Source organism: Strix aluco, chromosome 5, assembly GCF_031877795.1.
Source record: "Strix aluco isolate bStrAlu1 chromosome 5, bStrAlu1.hap1, whole genome shotgun sequence".
Classification (NCBI taxonomy): Eukaryota; Metazoa; Chordata; class Aves; order Strigiformes; family Strigidae; genus Strix; species Strix aluco.
Window position 1 is genome coordinate 82,354,418 of NC_133935.1, and position 22,962 is coordinate 82,377,379.

The window sequence follows — 22,962 nt, forward strand, 5'->3', positions numbered from 1 at the left end:
AGTAACACATACAGTTCATAAGCAGATCTATTCATAAGGAGCAACAGACTACTGTTACAGGCTTTTGTCTGTAACATATGAACAGTATTGGAATCCATTATATGTACTACCATCATCTCTGGCATGTCTCCAAGCCTTTTACTTCTCTATTAATAACAATAAATGGAAATTCTCATCCAGAACTATGGAGACAGGTACTGAACAGGGTCATCTGAGCTCTTTCCCAGCCCCTGTGATTCCCCAAGTAACCTGGGATGTACTAAACTGATTTTTGCAGCACAGAGTTCCTTCTAAAACCACAGACTAAATTAATTGCTGAAAAAAACCATTTGGTTTGATTTTTCTTAACATTTATTCTGTACTTAGAATAAATTTATTGTGTCTGGCATATGCAAGAAGAGAAATTTAACTTGCAGGAAGAACAAAAATATAGTCCCCAAAGGCAACTGCGTGAAGAATCATAAAGCACAGCTAAGGAAACAAGATTCATTTCTTCTCGTCCTGAGAGTGTGACCAGACAGGCTTACGCTTCTGAATGAAGGCTTCAATACCTTCCTGCCCATCTCTCAAAGTCAAATTGTCTACCATGACCTGAGTAGTCATTCTGTAAGCAGTATCGAGGTCCTGTGTCATCTGTCTGTAAAAGGTGGCTTTCCCCAATGCCAGGACAGATTTGCTGCTTTCACATATCTTGTGAGAGATTTTCATGGTCTCTTCTTCCAGCTTGTCTTCTGGTACCACCTTGCTGACAAGCCCGTGCATTAATGCTTCTTGGGCAGAAAGAGGTTCACCGGTGAAAAGCATCTCTAATGCCACCTGAACAAGAAAAAATACTGTATTAAGTCAATCAACTGCCTTATTGCTTTGGTTTGTTTGGGGAATTTCAGCCTCCCCCTTCAAGTACAGGTTACTCTTTTGACAAATGTAGGATTTAAATCTTTTGGCCTCTTAAACTGCCAAGGAATTGTTATGAGGTTTCAGCAAAGAGCACTGGGTCTAAAGCTGGCCTTTTTTCCAACCTGCCCACTGATGCCAGCTGTCCCAGGCTGACACCTCTGGGTTTCTTTTCAAAAGCCCACAGTCTCTAGTGATTGCAGTAGGAATTGAGAGATGTGGATGGTCCACAATGTCAAATGACTGAACTCAGTATTTTAAGCTGGGCATATAATAATAAATAAAGATTTACTATGTCAATGTGTAGTTTTTAAAAATACCTGCCTTAGTTTTAAGTTTGGTTGGGGTGTTTTTAAATATGCACTTCTTATAGCTGCATCGGTTTCAGTCTCCTGCTGCTGCCAGCATCTTGTACTTGAGGTTTCAGATTACAAAAATCCCCCAAATACTCAGTGACTATTCAATGTTATATACCAATAAGAATTTTTTTCCATGATTCCTGATGCACTGACCAATGCCCTGAATCACAAGAGCTGATTATCCTCATTAGTATCTTTGCTCTGGTAGCCACAAACAGTGGCAACAGTTCATTTGATAAAAGGTTAAATCAGCAATCCTGAGAACTGCAGGGAATGTTCTTGCTACATTGAAAAGTGGCACAGAGAAAAGTATGTCACACACATCTAAAAAAGGTAGTCATAAACCCCAGAAATACTAGTTCAGAAACAGCTACAACTGTACACTATAGGAACACTTGCAAAAATACCCCACAGGCAGACTATATTTGAACAGGATGATTTACAGATGGGACATTTAAACTTGAAGTTCTTCTACAGCAATTGGGCTTGTGCAATTAAGTCATTGCATCTCAACAGAGCCCTGCTGGGCTCAGAGAGTCTGTCCTCCTGAATCCAACTGGATCAGAACTTAAAGCTTCTTTTCTCAGTTACAGAAGCTTTACAGATCATACTACTGTTTATGCAGTGAGAGATGTGTGGTCACAATCAGTAGGAAATAAAGCAGGAAGAAAGTACAGGAGGGTTTTAGACGCTATTTAAAGCATCTTGATTTACACCCAGGCAGATCATGCTGGCAGCGAAATGTCACTGCCTGGCAAGAACTGATACTGTGGTGGAATTGATATCCTGAACTTGCAGGGGTTTCCTCGTCAGGGGAGAACATCATTGTCTAAAGCCCAGAGCTGTCTGTTGGAAGAAAAGGGATTGCTGAGCTGGTGTGCTGCTGGTGTGAGTTCATGCTGGTTGGGACTGCATCGGTAGGAAGCTGCTTTCCCTAAACAGAGTTCATCCCTTTATTATTTTTCCCCAGTCCAAAGAGTTATGAGGATGTTTTTTGCAATGAAGTATTTTGAATGTTGTATTGCAGGAAAATAAAGTTCAGGAAGTGGAACTGAAACATGAGAACCTACTTCTTGCAAAATGACAAAGAGTATCTGGGAAGGGAGCCTACCTTTCTTGGAAGAGACCTGCCCAAGGCCACAGCTGGTGTGGAGCAAAACAGTCCAATGTTTACTCCAGGAGTAGCAAATTGAGATTTCTCACTTGCCACTGCGATGTCACAGCTTGCCACAAGCTGACAGCCTGCTGCTGTAGCCAAGCCATTTACTTTGGCAATCACTGGTACTGGAAGTTTCTGGATTAAAGTCATAACCTGCATGCACAAAAGAAAGTGGTCAGTCCCTGAAACTTAAGCAGTGGCTGTTCTAAAACTTGCAATTGCTTCACACACCTGAATTTCACACACCTCAGCTTTATTAACTGGGGTTTAGAAAAAGAAGTAAGCTTTCTGTAAAACCTCACGCACAAGACCACTGCTGTTGCAGTATCTTCTCAGCTGTGTTTATGTAGCACGAGTTGGTCTGCAAAGGCCAGTGGAAATGGAAAACACAGGAAAGAAAGGCAGAAACACTTGTTATCGGATCTGTATGGAGCTTGGGTGCCTCTGCGCTGCGGGTCTAGAGTTCCTGGCTGTGGGAAGATGTGTACTGGAGACACACCATCCCCACCTTCATTTTCCCCATAATGGAAAACTGGCTTCATAAAAATCTCTGTCCTGAGAAATGAAACCAGACTCTCGATGGTTTATGCATGATCTTGAGTCTGGGTTGATCTCACCCAAACACAATCATTGGATGTCTTTCCAGGCTTACTCTGCATTCCAGGGAGGGACTTACCTGCCAAAAACCAACTTTTCCTGCTTGCATTAGACATAATATGGGAAAATACACTCATTGTATCTCTCTCTCTCAGATAATTCTTGAAGGTTGGACATTCAACTTTAGACAGCTGAAGTTAAGAAAGATTAATTTGTCTTAACTTTTCTAACTCAGGTTTTCCTTCCATACAGTGGGAATCAATAAACTCACCTAATTTTAATGCCTGAAGATAGAAAACACTAGTTAGATGACTACAGTCATTATCTGGATTAAAAAATAATGTCTCATATTAGCACACTGCAGCAAGATAACAAATTTTCATTTGTTAATTCAATTTTTCCAGTAGGTGAAGTCCAGCAAATTTTATGTTCCTTAGGTAAAATTATGTACATTCAGTGTTGTATTTCATCAGTCTGTCTCCATTCTTCTATCTCTGTTTAAAAACAATTTTTCAGTGGATCTTGAGAAGCAGACAACAAAAGAATAACAACACTTGCATGTGTGCTGACAAATAACTATAGAACGCTCTTGTGGTTATAAAAATTCAAAGTCAACAGCTTCTCTGAAAAAAAACAACAACCCTGGTACTTATGCTTTTGTATCTGAAAAGCCTCTTGAGAAGTGATATTCTCTGCTGTCTCAAACATGTATGTGGCAAGTACTTAGTTCTCAGATACTGCATTATACAGTACTGCTAACACCGTTATATGCATAGGGAAACAGATGTAGCAGCTGAGATGATCTGCTTAAGGTCACCAGTCATAGCCAGATGTAGAAGCCAAGGTTCCTGAAAACCTGAAAGTCCAGTGCTCCACAATGCTGCAGGCATGTCATTTAGGGTAGGATTCATTCTACTTAAGTATTACAATTTAGGAAGACATGATGCCATTTTGGAAGCCCCCAAAAGTACCTTTCTCTATTAACCAAAAAAGAAGCAAAAGTCCATTATTCTACCACACAACTAAAATTTAAATATTAGTTAGGATCCTAAATAAAGCCTGAATTAAATTTCTCTATTTCTGTTTGCCTGTAAAGTGCCATTATTAACCAGTAAGACCTTCTTCCTCCATGGGGATAACAGTGAGTTGTGATTTATGAGAAACTTAAATCCCTTTAGGATACTCAGGTAGAGAGTTTAAAGCACTTATCACTACCATGAACATCAGAAAAGGGATCACTTCAAGTGTCATTTCATCTCTTAGATTTAATTTCTTCCTGACCTTGCTTTGCCAGTTTCACAGAAGCATTTAGGTTGGCAGTGACCTCTTGAGATCATCCGAGTCCTACCCCCCTACTCAAGCAAGCTCGGGTAGAGCAGGTTGTCCAGGACTGTGTCCAGTTGGGTTTTGAGTATCTCCCAATCTCTGAATTTCATGGTCTCAGGAATTTTCATCTGAAATTGGTATACCATTTTTTATTTGTAATAATGCCCCTTACTAAACTTACTATAGAGTAAGGCACCATTCTCACAAAGAAAGCTAGGCATGTTTTTAACTCTAAATGCTGACATTGTTATTTTTTCCTATGTCTTTTTATTAATCAAAGTTAAGCTTGCTATACTACTCATTAATCCTGAATATAGCCACAGTGCTAGATATACATACAGGACAATTTAAATTCTTCTGGTCCTGAAAGCAACAAATTTTCCAGGCAAAAGGGGCGGCACTTAAGAAGAACTGCTTACCTCTGCACAGATTTCAAACACTTGGGAATGATGCTTCACCTCATCTTCACTTGACAGTTCCTTTAAATCATGGCCAGAACAAAATACAGGTCCTTCAGCTACAAAGAATTTCAGGAAAAGTCAGTCTGAATTAATCAAGAAACCAGGGGTAGTAGCATATCAATCCCCCAGCTAAAGGTCTGTCAATGGTCAAAAAGGAGCTTGGGGAGAGAGTGTCACACAGCATTCCAAAATATTGCCTCCTGGGTTTTGTAACAACTTTAAATTGCTACAATGCAACATTTAACCACAGTGACATCCATAAATATTATTAAGGGCCTAGTTTTACTTCCATTCCAACTTAACTCAGTTAAAAACAAGGCACTTCACACCTCTGAGCCCAGTTTCTTGTGAGGATGCTGTTCGAAACAGCTCCTTGGTACAATGTAAACTCGTCAGCTGGAGCATGGTAGGAGTGCTCTGCTCTCAGACTAATACACAGTCCCTATTTATTGTATCCAGCATTAATGATTAACTTTTGCTAAATAAGCATCGATATTTTTGTGTCATGGCGTTCAAGACCACAATGGTGCAAAAGAAAAAAAAGAAAAAAAAAAAGTTCTGCCAGAGGAGAACCAGAAGGTTTGTTGGGGCCTCTTTTCCTCCACTGCTAAATTGTCATCTAGAGAATCCCAGAAAGCATGTCCATGGTTTGGGCAGCAAAAGAGCAGGTTTCTGTGGACTTAAGCTTTGGATTTGCTTGCCTCCAGCGGCATCTAAGATCAAAACAGCCTTTAGGGGTACACTATCTTTACAAGAGTTTTCCTTTGTCATGAGGGTATCTGACATAACAATAAACCAATTTGATGCTTTTGAATCCTTCAGAACTTCTCAGGTATTTGTATAGATGTGACAATTCCAGCTACAACTACGCAGACAGGACCTTACCTACACATTTGTTTCTCAGGGATCAGATTGTGACACAGGCTATCCAGAAATAACCACACAATTAACATCAGTCAGCTCATGGGATCAGCAATACAAATCTGAAAATTAATCCCATCTGCATTTGTTTGAAGAAGAATCCACTGCAAAGTCTGTGTTAAAGACTCAAAGCATTCCCTGAGAAGTCTTTTATTTTCTTGAGATTTCTTCTTTTGCATTCCATTCAGCAAGGGAATTGGAAATAAACAGAAACATGCAATTTTTTAAACTAAAACAAAATAACAAATAAAATCATGTTCACAAACTCCCAGACTACTGTACTCCCAAAGAAGAACCTGAAGTGATTCACAAAATTTGTAGCTGCTGTTTGGAACATTGACTATATGTATTTAAACTCACCCTGTGAAGTTAGCTTACTTCCACTCTCACGTCTGTGTGCACTAACACACAATGTTTAACTTTACATACAGGAAACAGCGGCATCCCACACTAATAAACCTATTTCTCCAAGATGTTTGGAAAGGGGACAGGGCAAGATGATCTTAAAATAGCAGAGGAAAAAAAGATGGCTTAAGAACAGCTCAAGTTTCATTATCTTTAACAACTCTACAGGTTAATACCTAAATGGAGGAAAACTGTAATAGCCTGTGAGAGAAAAAGTTTTACATCTGCAGGTAGAGGTGACTGCAGTATCATTATTATGGTCTTGTCTTCATCGGACAGTTTTAAAACCAGTTTTGACAAGCCAGTAGCAGATAATGAGGCTGATCCGGGCTTAGAACAGGGGAACTGAGCAGATGATTTGAAGAAACTTTGTGAGCCCTGTTTACTACAATCTATACCTGCCACTGAAGGTGACAAGTGTCATACCTGCTCAGCCTGTTCCTGCACGAAACCCTGTATCTGGGAATGTTATTTCTTTACTTTGATCACCATTAGAACCTGGTTTTTGTTCTGCTTAAAGTATTATTTACACATAAATTTTAAACGAGTTATTTAATCTACTTTTTTTTTTTTTTTTTTTTTACAGAAGGAAAAAGCTCATGGACTCTAAACACAGTGCATAACCTGGGAATACTGACATTCTGAAATGCGTTTCTACAGCATTTCTTCTTAGACGTGTTAACTACAAACAAAAATATAACAAAAACCAAGTCAAGTGTTAATGCTGTGTTCAAAAATGAGGAATTAAGTGAGTGAGAGTGGAAATAGCGGGTAAGTATGAAAGAACAGCATGAGAGCAGGGTCTGAAGGGTGAAGGCACCTGTAGGATACTCTGCATTGTCCTGGAAAACAACATGCAAATCCCTTCCTGTCCCACCTTCCGTAATTCTGTGAGAAATTTCGGTTTAAACTCCGTATTATCCCGTTTCTCCTCCTTCCCTCGCCCTCCCCTTCTCTTCCGTCGGCTTTAAATGACGGAAGTACCTGAAATGATGATAACTCGGAGGTCTTTGCTTTTGACGTCGTGCAGCAGGTCCTCCCTGAGGGACTGCAGCATGGAGAGGGACAGGGCGTTTCTTTTCCTCGGGTTGTTCAAGATAATGTTCCTGTAAAAGCCGTTAAAAACAACGAGGGTTACTATAAAAAAAGTTCTAATCGCATTCAGAGACTCAGGGGCGGCCCCGCAGCGGTGCCTCCCCCCCCTGCCCTCCGCCTCACCGGACGCCCCCCGCCTGCCGCCGGACCGTCAGCTTCGCGGGCGGGGGCGGCCCCCCGGCTCCCGCCGCCGCGGCGCTGCTGAAGGCGGCGGCCAGCGGCCCCCTCAGCCGGCCCAGCCGCGCGGCGGCCATGGCTGCCAGGCAGGCGCGCCGGGCCGCTCGCTACCGACCTCTAGGCCCGGCGGCTGCGGCGGGGCGGGGCGCGGCCCCGCGGGGTCCCGCGGAGGGCGGCCCGTGTCGGCTCCCGGGGCGGCGGCTGCAGCCCGGGGACTGAACAAAGCGGTACAGACTCTGCGCTCGCTGTCGGTTCAGGTGTCGGGCCTGACCTCCCCATGTTGGGTGTAGAACCAGCGAGGCCTCCCGCCACCTCCTGCTCGGGGACACTTGGGTGGGGAGGTGGCGTTCATCAACGAGGATCTTGGGGAGGCGCGAGGGGTACTAGAGAATGTTGACATTTGCGATAATTTCTTCAGATTCCATTGAGCATTTGCATCTGTGACCACGGGATGGGGATTAGGGCTCTGCTGAGAAAACTCATTAGTGGCACTTAGGTTGTATCGTCACCAGAGAGGACAACTCCGTAATGCAGAGAGAAAGAGCTCACTCAGGCTGAGAGTAAGCATCACAGGATGATATTCAGTACTACAGGGTTTGGGGTTGTATACCTGGGAAGTAATAAAATCATCATTTATTCACTGGGAGCTCATCATCTAGAAATGGTTGTGGTGAAGGCCTTGGGTGTTTTAATTGGTTCCACAGAGTCAGCCCGTAGTCCGTATGATGCACCCAAGAAAAAAAAGAACAAGACACATGTGATTTTAAGAGGTGATTTTAAAAGTCAAATGTGATTTTAAGATGCAAGGTATTTTAGGGACATACAAGTACATTCCCAGCTCATCTTGATTATTGCTCATACTTCTGGTCACCCGTGTTCAAGAAGCCAAACTAAAAGAGGGGCAGAGAGAATAGTTGTGGCATAGAACAGAGACTCTGTTATGAGCGATGAGAGGAGTGTTGTTCCTTGAGTCTAGCAAAACAAGTATAAAAGAACTTATGACTGCTGTCTCCAGAGGGCAGGCATTTTGCAATCTGAGAAGGCAGAAAGCTCTGTAAGATGGAGGACTGCGCGGGCACTATAGCAAAGGGCTACACGCTGAACATTAACATACCTGAGCCAGAAATGAAGGAGCAAAGACACTGCCGTTAGAGGAGTGAGACTGTGGAACAGCCCTGCCATAGAAGCACAGGGATAAAATCTGCTTCTTTCTTTTTTTTTTTTTTTTTTTAAGAGGGAGCTCAGGAGGCTTCTAAAAGGGGTTATATGATGTCTCTGCCTAGGTTACCAGTGGGATGGATCTGGGGAAGTGGGTCCCTCTCCATTTGTGTTTCTGCTGAATCCCAGAGCTCTCCTTCGCCAGCTGCTGGTATCGTGCATAATAAGTCTTTCTAATTTGAGGTATGCACAGCTCTCTGCAGACCCCAATTACTCAAAATAGTTCTTCTAGAAAATGTCCCTTTGCAATATAACCTCTCACATTTCTTTCATTCTTCTGTTCTCTGTTTACTCGCAAGAGCGATGACCTCTTTTTCTTCACACCTGGCTCAGGCAGTCTCCTGGGAAAGAAGCAGCAGTGTGGATGAGGCAGCTAGTGAACAATCTCATCTGCCATGAGATGCTGACAGGCCCAAAGACCAAGCGGCGTTGTTTCAGGAGATACAGGCTGTCCCAGTCATAATTCCCTGCTCTTTCTTATCTCACCTACTCATCGTATATCTTTTCCTAAATGCAAAGGTAAAGTATTAGTAATTGAACTCTTTTATGCACACGCAAGTCTTCACTGTCTGTGCTCCATTTTCTGGCAGAACAGTAGGTACCCTATAATAAAATAGATATGTTCCTTGTAAATGTAAATTTGTGCTGCTTCCTGATCTCCCCACTCTCTTGTGAGTTCTTGCAAAGTACTTGTAGGTTCCCAAAGGTGTCTCTAGTTTCATCATGTCTGTTGAACCCCTGCAGCTTCTTCTGAGTGTAGTAGCAATTGTGGCTTCTCAGTTCTGAACATCAGCCTCATAAAAGAACCACTTGAATTTTGTGTTTAATAATATTTACTTATACAGATAGTAACAGCTAGCGTGGGGATGTGCTTTCTGCTTAGTGATTTTATATTGCCTAAAACAATAACTCGTCAGATCATTGGGCTTTGTGACTCTACTGTAATGGCAGTAGTGGGTTTATGTACACTTTAAAGTGTTGAAGGACACTGATAGGCCTGAGAGCTAGGTCTGCACTGGGCTTTCCCCACTTGCCCATTTTCATTTTCTCATGGTTGGTTGTACTTCGTGGTCATTCACTGAAAAGTTCTTCTAAAATTTGCTTTTAATATATGGTAGGAGTCTGTAGAAAAAACCCGGCCGTTTAGAAGAAAGTGAGATCATCTTAAATAGATCACAGCAGTTTTCAAAGTCCCTGCTTGGTGTGGCAACGGCCAGCACACAGAGAACACAATGTGTGTGCTAGCTCTGGGAGGTCTCAATCCCCTGCAACTCTGACCAGGGACCTCTTTCAAGCAGGCCTTATGAATATGATCTTAATTTTTTTCTTCCAGTTCCTTATCTTTCTCTATCTTGTCCTTTTTCTGTCCATCTCCAAGGAAATAAATTTTTTTGGTCTCCAAAAAGCTTCTTTTTAATATAGAATTTCCAGCTCCCTGGAAATTCTGTTCTTTTTCACTTTGATTGACAACCTCATGTTTCCTTTCACACCCACCCCCATTACAGATTTTTTTTTGGCTGCAGCTTCCCCAGTGCATTAAACAGACCTGCTGCTGCCTTCTCTGAGAAAGTGCTGAAAAAACTTTTCCAATTTCAGGCAGCTTTCCTTTTTATAGCATTTGCTAGCAGCATTGTGGTTCCGGCTGAGCTCACACTTCCAACTGGAGACAAGTAGGAGCCAGGATTGCAAGTACCAGACGGGGCTTTTCTAACCTTTAGCTGTATTGATCCTTCATATAAAACAAAAAGAGAGACGATAAGGGACATAATGCAACTTCATCATTAGATTATTACAGAAACTCTCAGGGTATCATACTGTACTAGGGAAAGATGTTTTGAAATTCAAGTGTGCTTAGCTGCTATAAAGCACTCTGGGGTCTCCATTCTAATGTTGCTAGAGAGCATGCGTGGACAGCAAAGATAGCATACAGGATCCCCTTCTTTATAAAGCACAAGTATTTATTTAGGTCTTTATTTCCTTGGCTTTCAATGAGCCCAGATGGGACATGCACCGTGTAGGAGCACCTGCTTCACCCCAGTGGTCAGTATAAGGAGCAGCTCATCCCAGGGTGAAGGGAGACGTTGGGATGAGGCTGAAATGTATAATACATATATGCACACATATGTAAATGAGTAAATAGATACATAAAGACACTACTACCTATTAATTGGGATGCTGTGATGAAAAATTGGGACTATTTTACAGAACGTGAGGCAGGCATATCCCTAGCTGAGTTTCATGCAAATTATTTCTTGTGAAACGTTGGCATTCCCAGAGGATCTTGTGACCTGATTCTCAACACTGCTGAAGGCATTCAAATCCCACTGGGAGCCAGAGGGGTTCAGCACCTTTGAAACTCAAGGACTGCTTAATTCTGGTCAGGTGTGTAGTAGTTCCAGCATAACAGGGAGAGCAGGGCCCTGTTCCTGCACCCAGGCCAACGAAAATAATTTATTTTCCTGCTTTGTGAATTCTGCTAGCAAAGAGATAGATTAGTGCATTACGGTTTCTCTGATGTGGAACCCTCCAGGACTGCCTGAAGAAAAGATGAAAAAAGATTTTGCATTTTTGTTCCCATTTAGACAGGACTCCATGCTGAGTCCCAGCACCACATGATGGGTGCTGTCTGTGTAACATTTTTTACTGTATCCTTAGACAATTCATGTTTTCTATATTGGTATTAAGATAGAAATAGCACAGAAACTTCAGGATAATACTCACTTGGGCTGGGATTTTCTCTTGGGCTCTTTACTCTGTTCATGCCTGGAATTCATATGACTTTGCTACCTAACCTTTTGGGTCCTAGCCTTGGTTTTTCTTCTTTTAAAGATACTATTCTACTTTACTTTAGTCACAGAAAGATATGTTGTTTATCAGCCTTCTCTTTAGAGAGGCTTTAATTACTAGAAATAGTAATTAAAAATCAGTTATAGGATAAATGTATAGCAGACTATCAGAAAAGTTTAGGCTGTACTCTAAGAGAAAGTGATTTTTTTTAAAAAAATATTATTCTGCTAAAAGAAAGGACTTGAATCCAGTTTTGACTCTATGGCTGCTATTGATATTTTGTAATAACCTGTGAAGCAGGCTCAACACCTGCCACTCCAGTCAGGCTCAGATTAGGTCCTTACCTGGCAGCACTGCTGCCTCCTGTAATTACATTTAGCGTTCCTTCGGCAAACAAGCCAGTGTCCTGTTTGGCTTTGACATTAAACATAAAGCTCTCAGTGTCATTATTGCTGCAGTTTTTTGCAGTTAGTGCTCAGAGCTTTTTCTCTGTCACTGTGTGGCAGCACTACTCCACGTAATGGATGCTACTTATTTTCCCTTCAGCTTGAGAACCAGGTGAATGATCAAAGTCCTTTTGTCACTAGACCCATCCCTGTTCATCTTTATTTGATGGTTTTCTCTATCCTTCCCACACTCATTTTTCATCCTTCATTGTCCTCACTTCCTCAGAGGTTTTCAAGTGATTCATATTTCCCCTGGCTTTAGCATTAGATTTTTCGTATGTGCCTTCCAATTATGAGATTCTTAAGATGTGAACAATGATCAGAATTATGAAATATATGGGAGGCTATAACAGGCTTGGATAAAAGGTGGTATTCATTCCTGCCCTCGGAGTTCCCAGTTTAGCTACTTAATCCTGCAAGGCTCCCTCATACAATCAGTAGAGATGAGCGCTCCTCCGCAGGGCTGGTCAGAGTGTCTAAATTAGATGCCTGCTCCCAGTGCCTCTCCAGACTGCCTGCTTCTCTCTACTGATTGCGTAGGAAACCAAGGAAAACCGGTCAGATGCCTCTTGCAGATGGTGTGAACATTCCCCTCACCCACACAAAAAGTACAAATGCTGGTCTCAGCCCAGGGACCTCGCTGGAGGAATGGAGTACCAGAATCCTCTCAGCCTGACGACCCTCTGACTGTATCGCAGGATTCACTTCCCGATGTCAGTGTCTCTCTGCTGTGGTTACGGATAAAAACATTGCTGTGAAAGAAGAAGAAATTTGTAGCTGCTGTTTGGGGCCAAGAGCAAAAATTTGCCTAAAAGTTCTCCACACTTGGGAACAGCCACTGTCGTTGCGTGGCTTTGCTCCAAGCCACGTCTGCAAATGACAATTCTCACCACAAAATTCCACCCTCTACCCACCTTGTCCCCGCCTCTGCTAGTAACTTATTTTCCGTAGCAAAATGTGTTGAATTTTCAGGACTCTTCCCGTTCACCTGTTTCCTGCCCTTTGTCCAATTTTCAGCTAATTTAATTTTCTTTCATTCCTTTTCTTTTTGCCCCGTAACAACCACCAGAGGCGTCGTATTAGAACTGGGGAAAAGACCAATTTCTTTTCAATTAAATAGGATCTTTATCCAATAAGAATACCAGAATCTTACAAATGAGCATGAGATTTACAGGGAAATAGGATAATGACAGAATCTTAATAGTTAATGGTTCCTTGGTACCACCAGAGTCAGAAGGTTCACAGGGATAACACAGATAAAATCCACCTTGGGTAGAAAAGTTTACACAGTCACAGAAAAAATTAGTTCAGTTAGGAGCTGAGGCCAGGCATGTCAATACCAGACTGGGGCAAGAGGCAAAGGATGCTTTCAAGTGTCCTCGGATGGAACATTTCTTGTGAGGGGCTTGATCCAGAATGCTGCTCATTAATGGGTTGTCAGTGACTTATGTATCTTAATGTCGTACATTTTGCCTTACCTTATCTTACACCTTAGCTCCCCCGTGCTGTGTCAAATGTGGCAGCCATGAGGCAGGACAGGGAGTCACCAGCGGAGCTGCCAACTGCTCGTGTGTAGTTTCTTTCCTCGTAGGGGAGGGAACACCAGGTAGGAGTTTGGGCTCGGACCATAAGCCAGATGGCCCCAATACTCTCACTGCACCATTTTATCTTATCAAGGCCACACATGTTAAATTCACAATGTGTTGGCACTAAGGAAGGGGCGATGGTCTGATTCAGCACAGCTGTCTGATATTGTGGAGAAACATCCTGTAGCTCTCTGTGTCAAAGTGCTTGTGGTTCCTGTTTCCAGGCAGAGGAAATATTAATATATGTATTCAGGGAATACTAACCCAGAAATTAAAAGGGCCATTTTTATAATAAAGGATTAATTTAGTTTTGAAAGGAAAAAAAAAGGTTCAGGGAATTATGTCTGCCAGTCACCGAGATCTGTCAAGGAGGTTGGAAGAGAAGAGATGTTAAAAGTTGCAGGAAAATTATTGCTGAGGAGAACAAAAAGACAGAAATGAATGCTTACTATGAGGAAAAGGCTGCAGCACAAGTTCAGTGATCATCTATCTCGTGTGACCTACTGACCAATTAATTGGCATGCATGTGCCAATCAATACAGAATCACAGAATCACAGAATCACTCAGGCTGGAAAAGACCCTTGGGATCATCGAGTCCAGCCATCAGCCCGACTCTACAAAGTTCTGCCCTACACCACATCCCCCAACATCTCATCCAAACGACCCTTAAACACATCCAGGGATGGTGACTCCACCACCTCCCTGGGCAGCCTATTCCACTGTCTGACCACTTCTTTCGGTGAAACATTTTTTCCTAATGTCCAGTCTAAACCTCCCCTGATGCAGTTTAAAGCCGTTCCCCCTTGTTCTGTCACTAATCACCTGTGAGAAGAGACCAGCACCAACCTCTCTACAATGTCCTTTCAGGTAGGTGTAGAGAGTGATGAGGTCTCCCCTCAGCCTTCTCCTCCTCAAACTAAACAGTCCCAGCTCCCTCAATCTCTTCTCATAGGATTTGTTCTCCAGGCCCTTCCCCAGCTTCGTTGCCCTCCTCTGCACTCGCTCCAGCACCTCGATATCTCTCTCGTATTGAGGTGCCCAAAACTGGACACAATACTCCAGGTGTGGCCTCACCAGTGCAGAGCACAGGGGGACTATCACCTCCCTACTTCTGCATACGCATTGCTCGGAGCTGGACCCAGCCTCGCCTCTCACCCCACGAGGAGTTACAGGCTGTGGAAGGAAGCCAAGACAGAGTGTGTTTGTACATGTGCCAAGCAGAGACACTGTAAGAGAGGGGATTATATACAAGGGGGACTTTGGGTTACTGTGACAGTGCATGACTGAATTAAAATTTGTAGAAAACAGTTTTTACTAGTTCTGTAGTTGGAGAAATAACTCGTGTTGCTACATCCGTAACACTTGCATCGCCTACCCTCTCACTCCCCCACCATACCTCCAGTCCTCCCGATCATCCTGTCCGTTAACTGAGCAAGACGTGCTATGGTGTGAAGGGTGCAGGGTTTTGGCAGGTCAAACACAACAGATGACTGCCCAGTGAACTCTGCAGGTTTTCTCTTATTAGAGGCGATAATTTGGGTCTCTAATCTCTGTCTGGTCATTGGTGTTCTTAAGAGACGTGGATACTTAAGATCACCGAGATGCCCAACCTGCTATCAAATGTAACAGGAAACAGAGTGTGATCATATTTCCAATGGAAACCAGGCTAAAATAACCTCCATGATAACATTAATCTCCTACATTTAAAATTACACTGTTGTTTTCAGGAAGACTAGCCTCCTACACGACAGCAATGCTATAGTAAACTTGATTTTCATTGCTGTGTAACTGTTTTATTGAGAGCTGAGCTGATTAGTACTGGAAAGATTCTTAATACAGCAATAGACCTATCAATTATCAATGAACATTTTAATGAACTAATCACATTAATGAATTTTTAGAGTTCCATTTATTTTATCAGCCAACTGACTAGTTTATCTTTGCTTTTATTTTCACTTTTTCATTCCACTTGTATGAGAAACTTGTGCTTGGGCTTCACATGATAGCAGGAGAGACGTGTGTACACCAATTTCCCCCTCTCTTCTCATCAGAGGCAAGGAAATCAAATGCTTCCCCAATTTACATCCTACTTAATCCCACTGACGTTAAATTACTTTAATCTGGGTACTTTATTTGTCCAGTTAGATCTGTACAGTAGGCAAAATATGAGGGTTTGGCTGGGTCTCTTTAAAATAATGTAGTTTAATATTTCACTTTAAAACACAGCTACCTGAATTTCTCCTGCATCAGTATTTATGTGCTTAGTGCTGGAGGAGGCCAAAAAAGACCATTTCTAGCTAAGTAATTTATTTAAATTCCACTTTTTTTGATTTCTTCTTGTTTCAGGAGTACCTTTTGTGCTTTGCACATTCAGCTCTAGGAACCTGGGCACCTCAGCTGATACTATTCTCAGCAGAAATCTTCAGGGAGGATGAACAGCATATATTTGGACATCTGAGGTAACTGAAATATGATTATAGGAATTAATTGCGGCTGTGAAGTTTTTCAAGTTCTTCATGTTTTTCATGAACATAGAGATTTGGTTGTTGACAGTGGCATGAAGGTTTCATTTGAATTGCTGAGGTTGGAAGAGCGTCTGACTTTGCAAGCCAGATGAATCTCAGTCCTGTTTGAAGTGGATGTCTGGATTCTTACGGACTTCACTGGAACCAAGTTTTCATCTGCCAGTTTTCTGGACCCGGCCCAGTAATTCTCAAGCACTGACGCTTGTGGCAACTCATGACGGTTCATGAAGACTTACCTTCAGCTTTGGGATATGCAGTGCTAACAATGTCTGTGCAGTCTCAGAGCCGCAAAATGGAATTCAGACAGCACCTTGGCTCCCTGGTGCTCCTAAAATTGCAGGGCAGCATAATAAGTACATAATGGAAAAGCTTTTTGATAGTAGAAAACCAGCTATTTTTCTTCAGCGCACATGAACATTAATCAGTTGTCTAGGTCTGGATCAATCTATAGAAGTGAAATTACAGGGACATTAGGAAGGTAAATCATATTTATTACACAAGTGCCTAAGGCTGAGAAGGTATGAAGCTCCCCCCAACATGACACTGTACTCCCTGCTCCAAAAAAGCTTAGAGCTGGAGAAAAGCAGCTTAATGTTTATGTAAAAGTGAGGGTTGCAATTTGATAGCAAGCTTGTGGGTTATGTAGTATTTTGGTGATGTAAGACTAGCTATGAGAGTACAAATGCAAAGAAAAGAAAAAGAGGAAGAGATACTGAAAAGAGGATTGTTGGAGTAACAGTAACAGGAGTGAAATGAAGCTGATGTAAAAGAGATTTTGAGCACAGGGACTGGAACAAACAACCAGTGAGCATGGGTGAAAGTCAAGCCAGAACTGCAGAATGGCTCTGGGGGTGGTTGTCACTCCTGCCTTGGCAGCTGCTCTCATGGCTTGCTTTTTCCCTGAGACCTGGTTCCCCCAGAAATGGGGACTACTGTCATTTTAGATGTGAGCCAGAACATCTATAGTTTATTTTTTCTCTTTCTGAACTTCCTTTTAAAGCAGATTTAAGGAGTGAAACACACAGCATACACAGAGGAATGTTTGCAGTAATGTGTTGAAAATATTGGCCCAGATCTTCAAGTTTAGGAATGAAAGCTAGGTATCTGCAAGCTAAATTAGAGCAACTCTAATGCTGGTTTTAAATGAAATCTGGCTGCTCATAGCCTCATTGATCATGTGACATAGAGATGTTTTATGCCCCTTTGTTTCTTCACTACACAAGCTCTAGGCCACCTTGGGATTTGTCCTCTGCTGAGGGAGCTCTCCTGTAACACTGTCTATTTGTTTCTTCCATCTGCTCCTATCTGCTAGAGCAGGGGTCAGAATTTGTCTTGAGGAATTCCCTTTTTCTTTTTATAGCTTCACACTGATTTGCCATGGGCAGGGGTTCAGGTACAAGGAATGTTGCAGGCTGTGAACTATATCCTGCTCAGCTGTACACCTACAGTTTCCACCCATTTGTAAAAAAAGACTGACAAGCATCCAAGAGAATAATTTGATCTTGTTCCTGTTATTAGACCTGCATGACTTGATATTGCTCAGAAGTAGTTTTCTAACTTTTGGAAGCCTGTTATTATCATTAGAAGACTCTTTGTAGGAAGACATAGGCTTTTGATGAAGAATTCTCCTCTCCATATCCTCAAGCTTACTGTTCCTCTTCCAGTTATGTCCAAACATGGCAGCTGGGACAAAAAAGCCAGTCTGCTTTCTTTGTATGGACAGGTAATTTGTAGGTGCATTCTGTCCAAGATTCTGAATAAACCAAGAAGTGTGGGATTTTTTGACCTATTTCTTTGATCCAAACATTTTCTGTCCCCCAAAAGGAAATAAACCAATGTCCAATCCTGAAAAAAACAGTAAAGAACAAGATATTATTTTAATGCATTTTAAAAAAAAAGTGTACTTACTTAGAAACTTTAGGCATAGCTGATCCAGCTGGGGGTAGAAGAATGCAGTGGATGGGCCCATCTCAGTGTCCCTTCCACTTATGTTTTCTGTGGTAATATGATTGGGAAGAGGATAATTATCAGCAATATTCAGTGTGAACACAGGAGCAGATTTGGAGTGCTGCCTGATTACAAGGTATTTGTCTAACACTCATCGTCATTATATGAGAATGCTTTAATTAGCATTGAAAACATTTAGTTACATAGACCATCTCTGGCAAAAATAGATTGTGTGCCTCATGTTTTTTACACTGTATTAAATGCTAAGTATTTAGACCTACATGGCCACACAATGTCATCACCTGAAAACACTGAAACCTACAAATCCTTGATTTTCATTTGCAACAAAAATACCAAAAATCATTAAGATTGTATCAACACTGATTTTGATGTTGAAATGACTGAAAGTATCAACCAGGCAGCAGATTTCCATGCAAAGTAAACATTTTCTTGTCAGTAAGGACGAATGATGACAAAATGTGTTTTATCTACTAAAAAATAGATAATCAGCTTATAATCATGGAGAGGACAAATTATCCTGATCTATTTCTATGAAGGCAGATCCTATTCTGGCATCTGAACAGCTGAGTAGGAGGTATGTATATATTTAAAGACAAGATACCACGCACAGAGAGCAAATTCCTGTTTGGTTCTTATACTGGTTTATATTCAGCTCTAAATGCAGTTCTGATTATATTTTCCGAACCGTTTACTTCTCTCCATTTAGTTCATCAAAGTTATTCAAATCTGGATTTTAAACCTGTGTTTTTACAAAGATGACTGGAAGCAGATTCATTTACCTAATGTAAAGGTTAGACTCAGCACACAGATTAAGACACCTAAATTTAGGTGTCTGCACGTAGGTGTTTACATGTGAGTTAGCTGTCGTAGCTCCCAGCGTGGTCAGCGGAGGCACCTGCGGCTGGTTCACTTCATAGTGCTCAAGATTCATTGACTGCTGAGCAGATCACCATTATCTGTAAAGGGAGCTTAGTCACCTAACTCGCATCTTGAAGACATGTACTGTTAGGTGTCTCAAACCGCAACCTGAACCTGATATCAGGCATTTATAAGATCGACACCTAAAGCTGAGCAGGTACTTGTTGAGTAGTGTCCCAGTATTATCAATGAAGAGCTGGTCAGTGGAGCTTAGAGTGCGATTAATCCAATCAACTCTGTCTGTTTTATAATGAGCTGAATCATGACCTAAACTCCTTTGACTAGTCCTCCAGCAACCAGAATGGCAGCCTAGACACCTAGTTTACATATAGGCACATACACTGTAGACACCTAAGGTTAAGTGAGATCAATCCTACCCTAGGTGGCTACTAGACGATGAGATAGATCCTCTCGTCTGACTTCTTGCCTGAAACAGGCTGTAGAACTAAGTTCAGCAGCCCCTGGATAAGCAGTCTCACAAAAAAAGTGGTTAGGTATACTTGTGAGCCCTCTCACCTATGGCTTGCCCAGAGACTCTGCACATACCAGGCTTTTCCAAGCTCTTCCACAAAGTCTAGGCAAGGAGAAAAAAGATTCCTTTATGCACGATAAGTGAGGGGGGGTCACCAACAATTCCTTCTTCCCATGGGAAAGACTTGGGGGTGACTGATGCAGGACACAACATGATTATGCCTTTGTATCTCAATGCAGATGTTTCAGAACAATATAATAATGAAAAGGCTGATGAAGCTTGTGTAACAGATTTTCATGATTGTATGGAAAGTCCAGGATGTGTTTCAAGTGACCAATTGTGTGTCATTTAATTAACTGATACAGTGGATATGCTGGCCCTGCCAGAGGATTTCTAAACTCTTTGTACCAACTAGTTTTAGTTGAGAGACTGTGCAATGAACTTACTTCATTTTCTGTATTTTCCCAAATGCAGATTTCATCGTTTATCTTAGAGTGGAAGCAGCATCTTGTATTTTCCATCACCTCCCATGCTTCTAACTAAAATTCAACTGTGGGTCAAATCCTTGGCTGGAAAGAGTGTATACAGACCAGGATCTGCCTTGTATAAAAAAGTTAGAAAAACAGGATGTGTTTTATTTGACTGGAGTGAACTTAATGGTCAGAGGTCATTTTCATTTAAGACACATTTTTCTCATGGTTTTCAAATGTATTTTGTTTCTTAAATTACAGCAAAAATAAAATGCATTTTTCTCAGCATTTTTTCTTAAGGATCTCAAGGCACTTTATTGGCAGTAATTTGCTAAATCTTGCAGTCTTCCTATATAGTGAATATGTCACTGCTTGCCTTATCTGCTTTCTCAGCTTTCAGGCTTATTTCCCTCCAGTGGGAGGGAAGACCCTCGGTGCTTTCCAACCTATAGTTATTAAGAGGACAGAAACACCATTTTCACGTACAACTTATTTTTTTCTGTTAGTTGTGTTTTTCTTCATTTGTCCTCCCAAACTGAAAACTTGGTAATGGGTTCTTCCTTTATTTCACTGGCATGCTATATTTTTCCCTTGTTTTTAACTACTCCCCAGCGAGTCTCCGGTTTGCCCTGTTCCATTCATTCCCTCTGGAAGGGTTTTCAAGTTTTGAAAGTTCACTTCAGGAAGATTTCATAATAAGAACTTAAGGAAAATAATATAATCTTGCTTTAAAACACTTCCTTCCTCTGTTTTGCTGATGAATTATAACAATTCACAATACCATCTGGCTAGCAACTGGTGCAGAACTTATTTCATTGTTTTAAACGTATTTGTTTCTTTTGGTTGTAGAGCACATAACATGAGGATTCCCTAGCTGCTGTTCTGTGATCAGACAGACCCAGACTACAACATGAGATCAGGATGTGCCCAGATGTTTGGAATTGCGCTAGAAGTAGCCTTGGCAAATGATCTGTAGTCTTACAGTGAATTGGAATGTGAGTTCTGTGGTGGAGGGCAAAATGCAGGTCTGAATTTTGCAGCTTGATCCATTTTCTAAAATCAGAGAAAAATCTGAAGAGAAATCCAACCTCCTCCTTCTTAAGGGGACTTTGTAGAAACTTCTTAAGCTCATAGATCAAATTAAAAATGAGAAAGGAACCTGTTTTCTGAATCCAGTTTTGACGTAACTCAGGATAATGGAAATATAGCTGGACAAGAAGTTTTCATGAGCTTTCTACAATCCCAGTTTTGAGGAATCTCCCAGAACAGTTTGGGAAGTTGGATGGTGCTCCAGACCCAAGTCTAGGAAGGACAGCCTCTGTTCCAAAACCCAAGTGACAAATTAAGCATAGTCCAGTTCTGAATTTGATCATGCATGGATCGGGAGCGTTGGTGGTGATGTGGAGGGGAAGTACTGCACCTGAGCCTCTCACCAGATCATCTGAAGCACTCAATGCACAAGGTGAGTCAGACTACAGGGCTTTCTAGGACCTCCCTCCAAGCAGATTTGGAGCACACGTGACTATCAGACTATGATGGTGCAATTTCAGTGAAACTACCTTTCCTTATCCTACAGTCAAAGTTAATTTCATTCACTTGTGTGTTTTTGAAAAGACTGTGAAAATGAAGAATTACTCAAACCAGTCTCTAGTGATTATGGATGTCCTTACAGCCCCTACTGTAAAGTGAGTGTTATGGTGTAAATGTACAGACCACTTAGCACAGAGTCACTGTCTGTCCTGGGAGCAGATGTTAATCTTCAGCATCAGTGCTGCTCCAGTCACAACCTCACCAACCAATGTCATGTTTGGTGTTGATTTTTTGATACAGATCTTTTGATTTCCATTTTTTTCATATGAGCTTTGGTTGAATAACAGGAAGCAAAGGCTAGCTTCACATTAATGACATAGGTGGTAAAGTTCTTATAATTTATTTTTAGTTCACCAAACCATTCTAGTCCTCAGATTTAGATTCTTTAAAGCAAATGTTGATGTATACCCAACACACGATGTTTTCTCACATTGCCTCATTTACACATGCTCATATAATTTCCATGTGAGCTATAGCATATTGTAAAGCTGTGACGTATTCTTTTAATTTTTACACTGAATGATTTCAAATGGAACCTAACATAATTAGACTACATGTAATCTCTTCCCATTTTGATCCTATTCTCAAGAGTGTTTGCAGAGAAGCTCACTTGAGTCTTAAATGCACAACTTCAAACCATGCTGATGGTGATGAGTAAGAGAAGCACACTCTTAGGAAAACATAGTGATATGCAGGACGAAGACTCATGACTTTATCAAGTGAACTAGGTATCTCCATTGGCAGCGTCCGCTTTAAAATCCTTGACACACAATTTTTTGAACTTCTGCACAAAACCTATGACAAGTTGATTCAGAGTGTTTCCTTACCCATTTCTCTCCTGAATCAACACAAACCCTTATTAATATCTGCTTGTAACAGGGTTCCCAAAGAGATGGTATAGTTTCTATTAAGGTGTCAGCCTTTGAGATAAACTGCAGTTTAGAAGCATTTCAAACAGCCATCACCTTCCTGGTAGTATATTAAAAGAGATTATGCATTGCCAGAGACAGCAAGCCTTGTCAGGTCAGGGCAAAACAACATTTTAAGCCGATTGGCTCATATATCTCAAGGTATGTGTGTCCTTGCACAAATTCACTTTCCCCTCAACCCAGTATTTAAGAAAATCCACCTTTCACAATGTTGATCAATCTGAACTGTGGTCAGATTGAATCCTGTTTATTATGTTGAGGTTAGGGAAGGGAAAAAACTCCAGATGTGATAGTAAATTATTGGATTATAAGGAAATTTTGAGGAAAAACCCCTGTTATTTGGTGGTTGGTGCCTCACCTTTCAGAAAGCTCTTCTTTGCATAAAAATTTTGTGACAGAATAAACCATGTTTACACTCCAGAGGTATCTGCCAAATGTTTGGGAAGCTTCATACTGCTTTACAGCCTAAAGCTGGTTTTGTTTGCCAAAGGTGAGGGGTGTCTTTATTAACGATGGTGGCTGCCTACAAGGTCCCCTGGCTTCCTTACAGGATGAAATTGGGTAACTGGTTCCTAGTAAGGCCTGGTGTAAACACCAGCCTCAGCAGTATCTGTCAGCACATCTTCTTCATCAGCCAGGAATGTGAATTACCCCACAG

At 41.6% G+C, this 22,962-nt stretch overlaps 1 protein-coding gene across 2 annotated transcripts; it reads right to left on the reverse strand.

The window, feature by feature from the left end:
• Positions 1-9: 9 nt before the first annotated feature.
• ECHDC3 (enoyl-CoA hydratase domain containing 3) lies at positions 10-7,698 on the reverse strand. 2 transcript variants are annotated; one of them, XM_074828018.1, is made up of 5 exons: positions 7,630-7,698; positions 7,107-7,228; positions 4,755-4,852; positions 2,365-2,565; positions 10-816 (listed from the first exon to the last, which is right to left on the reverse strand). In XM_074828018.1, exons 1-5 carry the CDS (start codon positions 7,671-7,673, stop codon positions 487-489), a joined length of 795 nt encoding a protein of 264 aa, XP_074684119.1. In that variant the 5' UTR covers positions 7,674-7,698; the 3' UTR covers positions 10-486. The 2 variants fall into 2 exon arrangements, with proteins under 2 accessions (XP_074684119.1, XP_074684118.1); XM_074828017.1 differs by lacking the exon at positions 7,630-7,698 and adding an exon at positions 7,341-7,521.
• Positions 7,699-22,962: the final 15,264 nt, after the last annotated feature.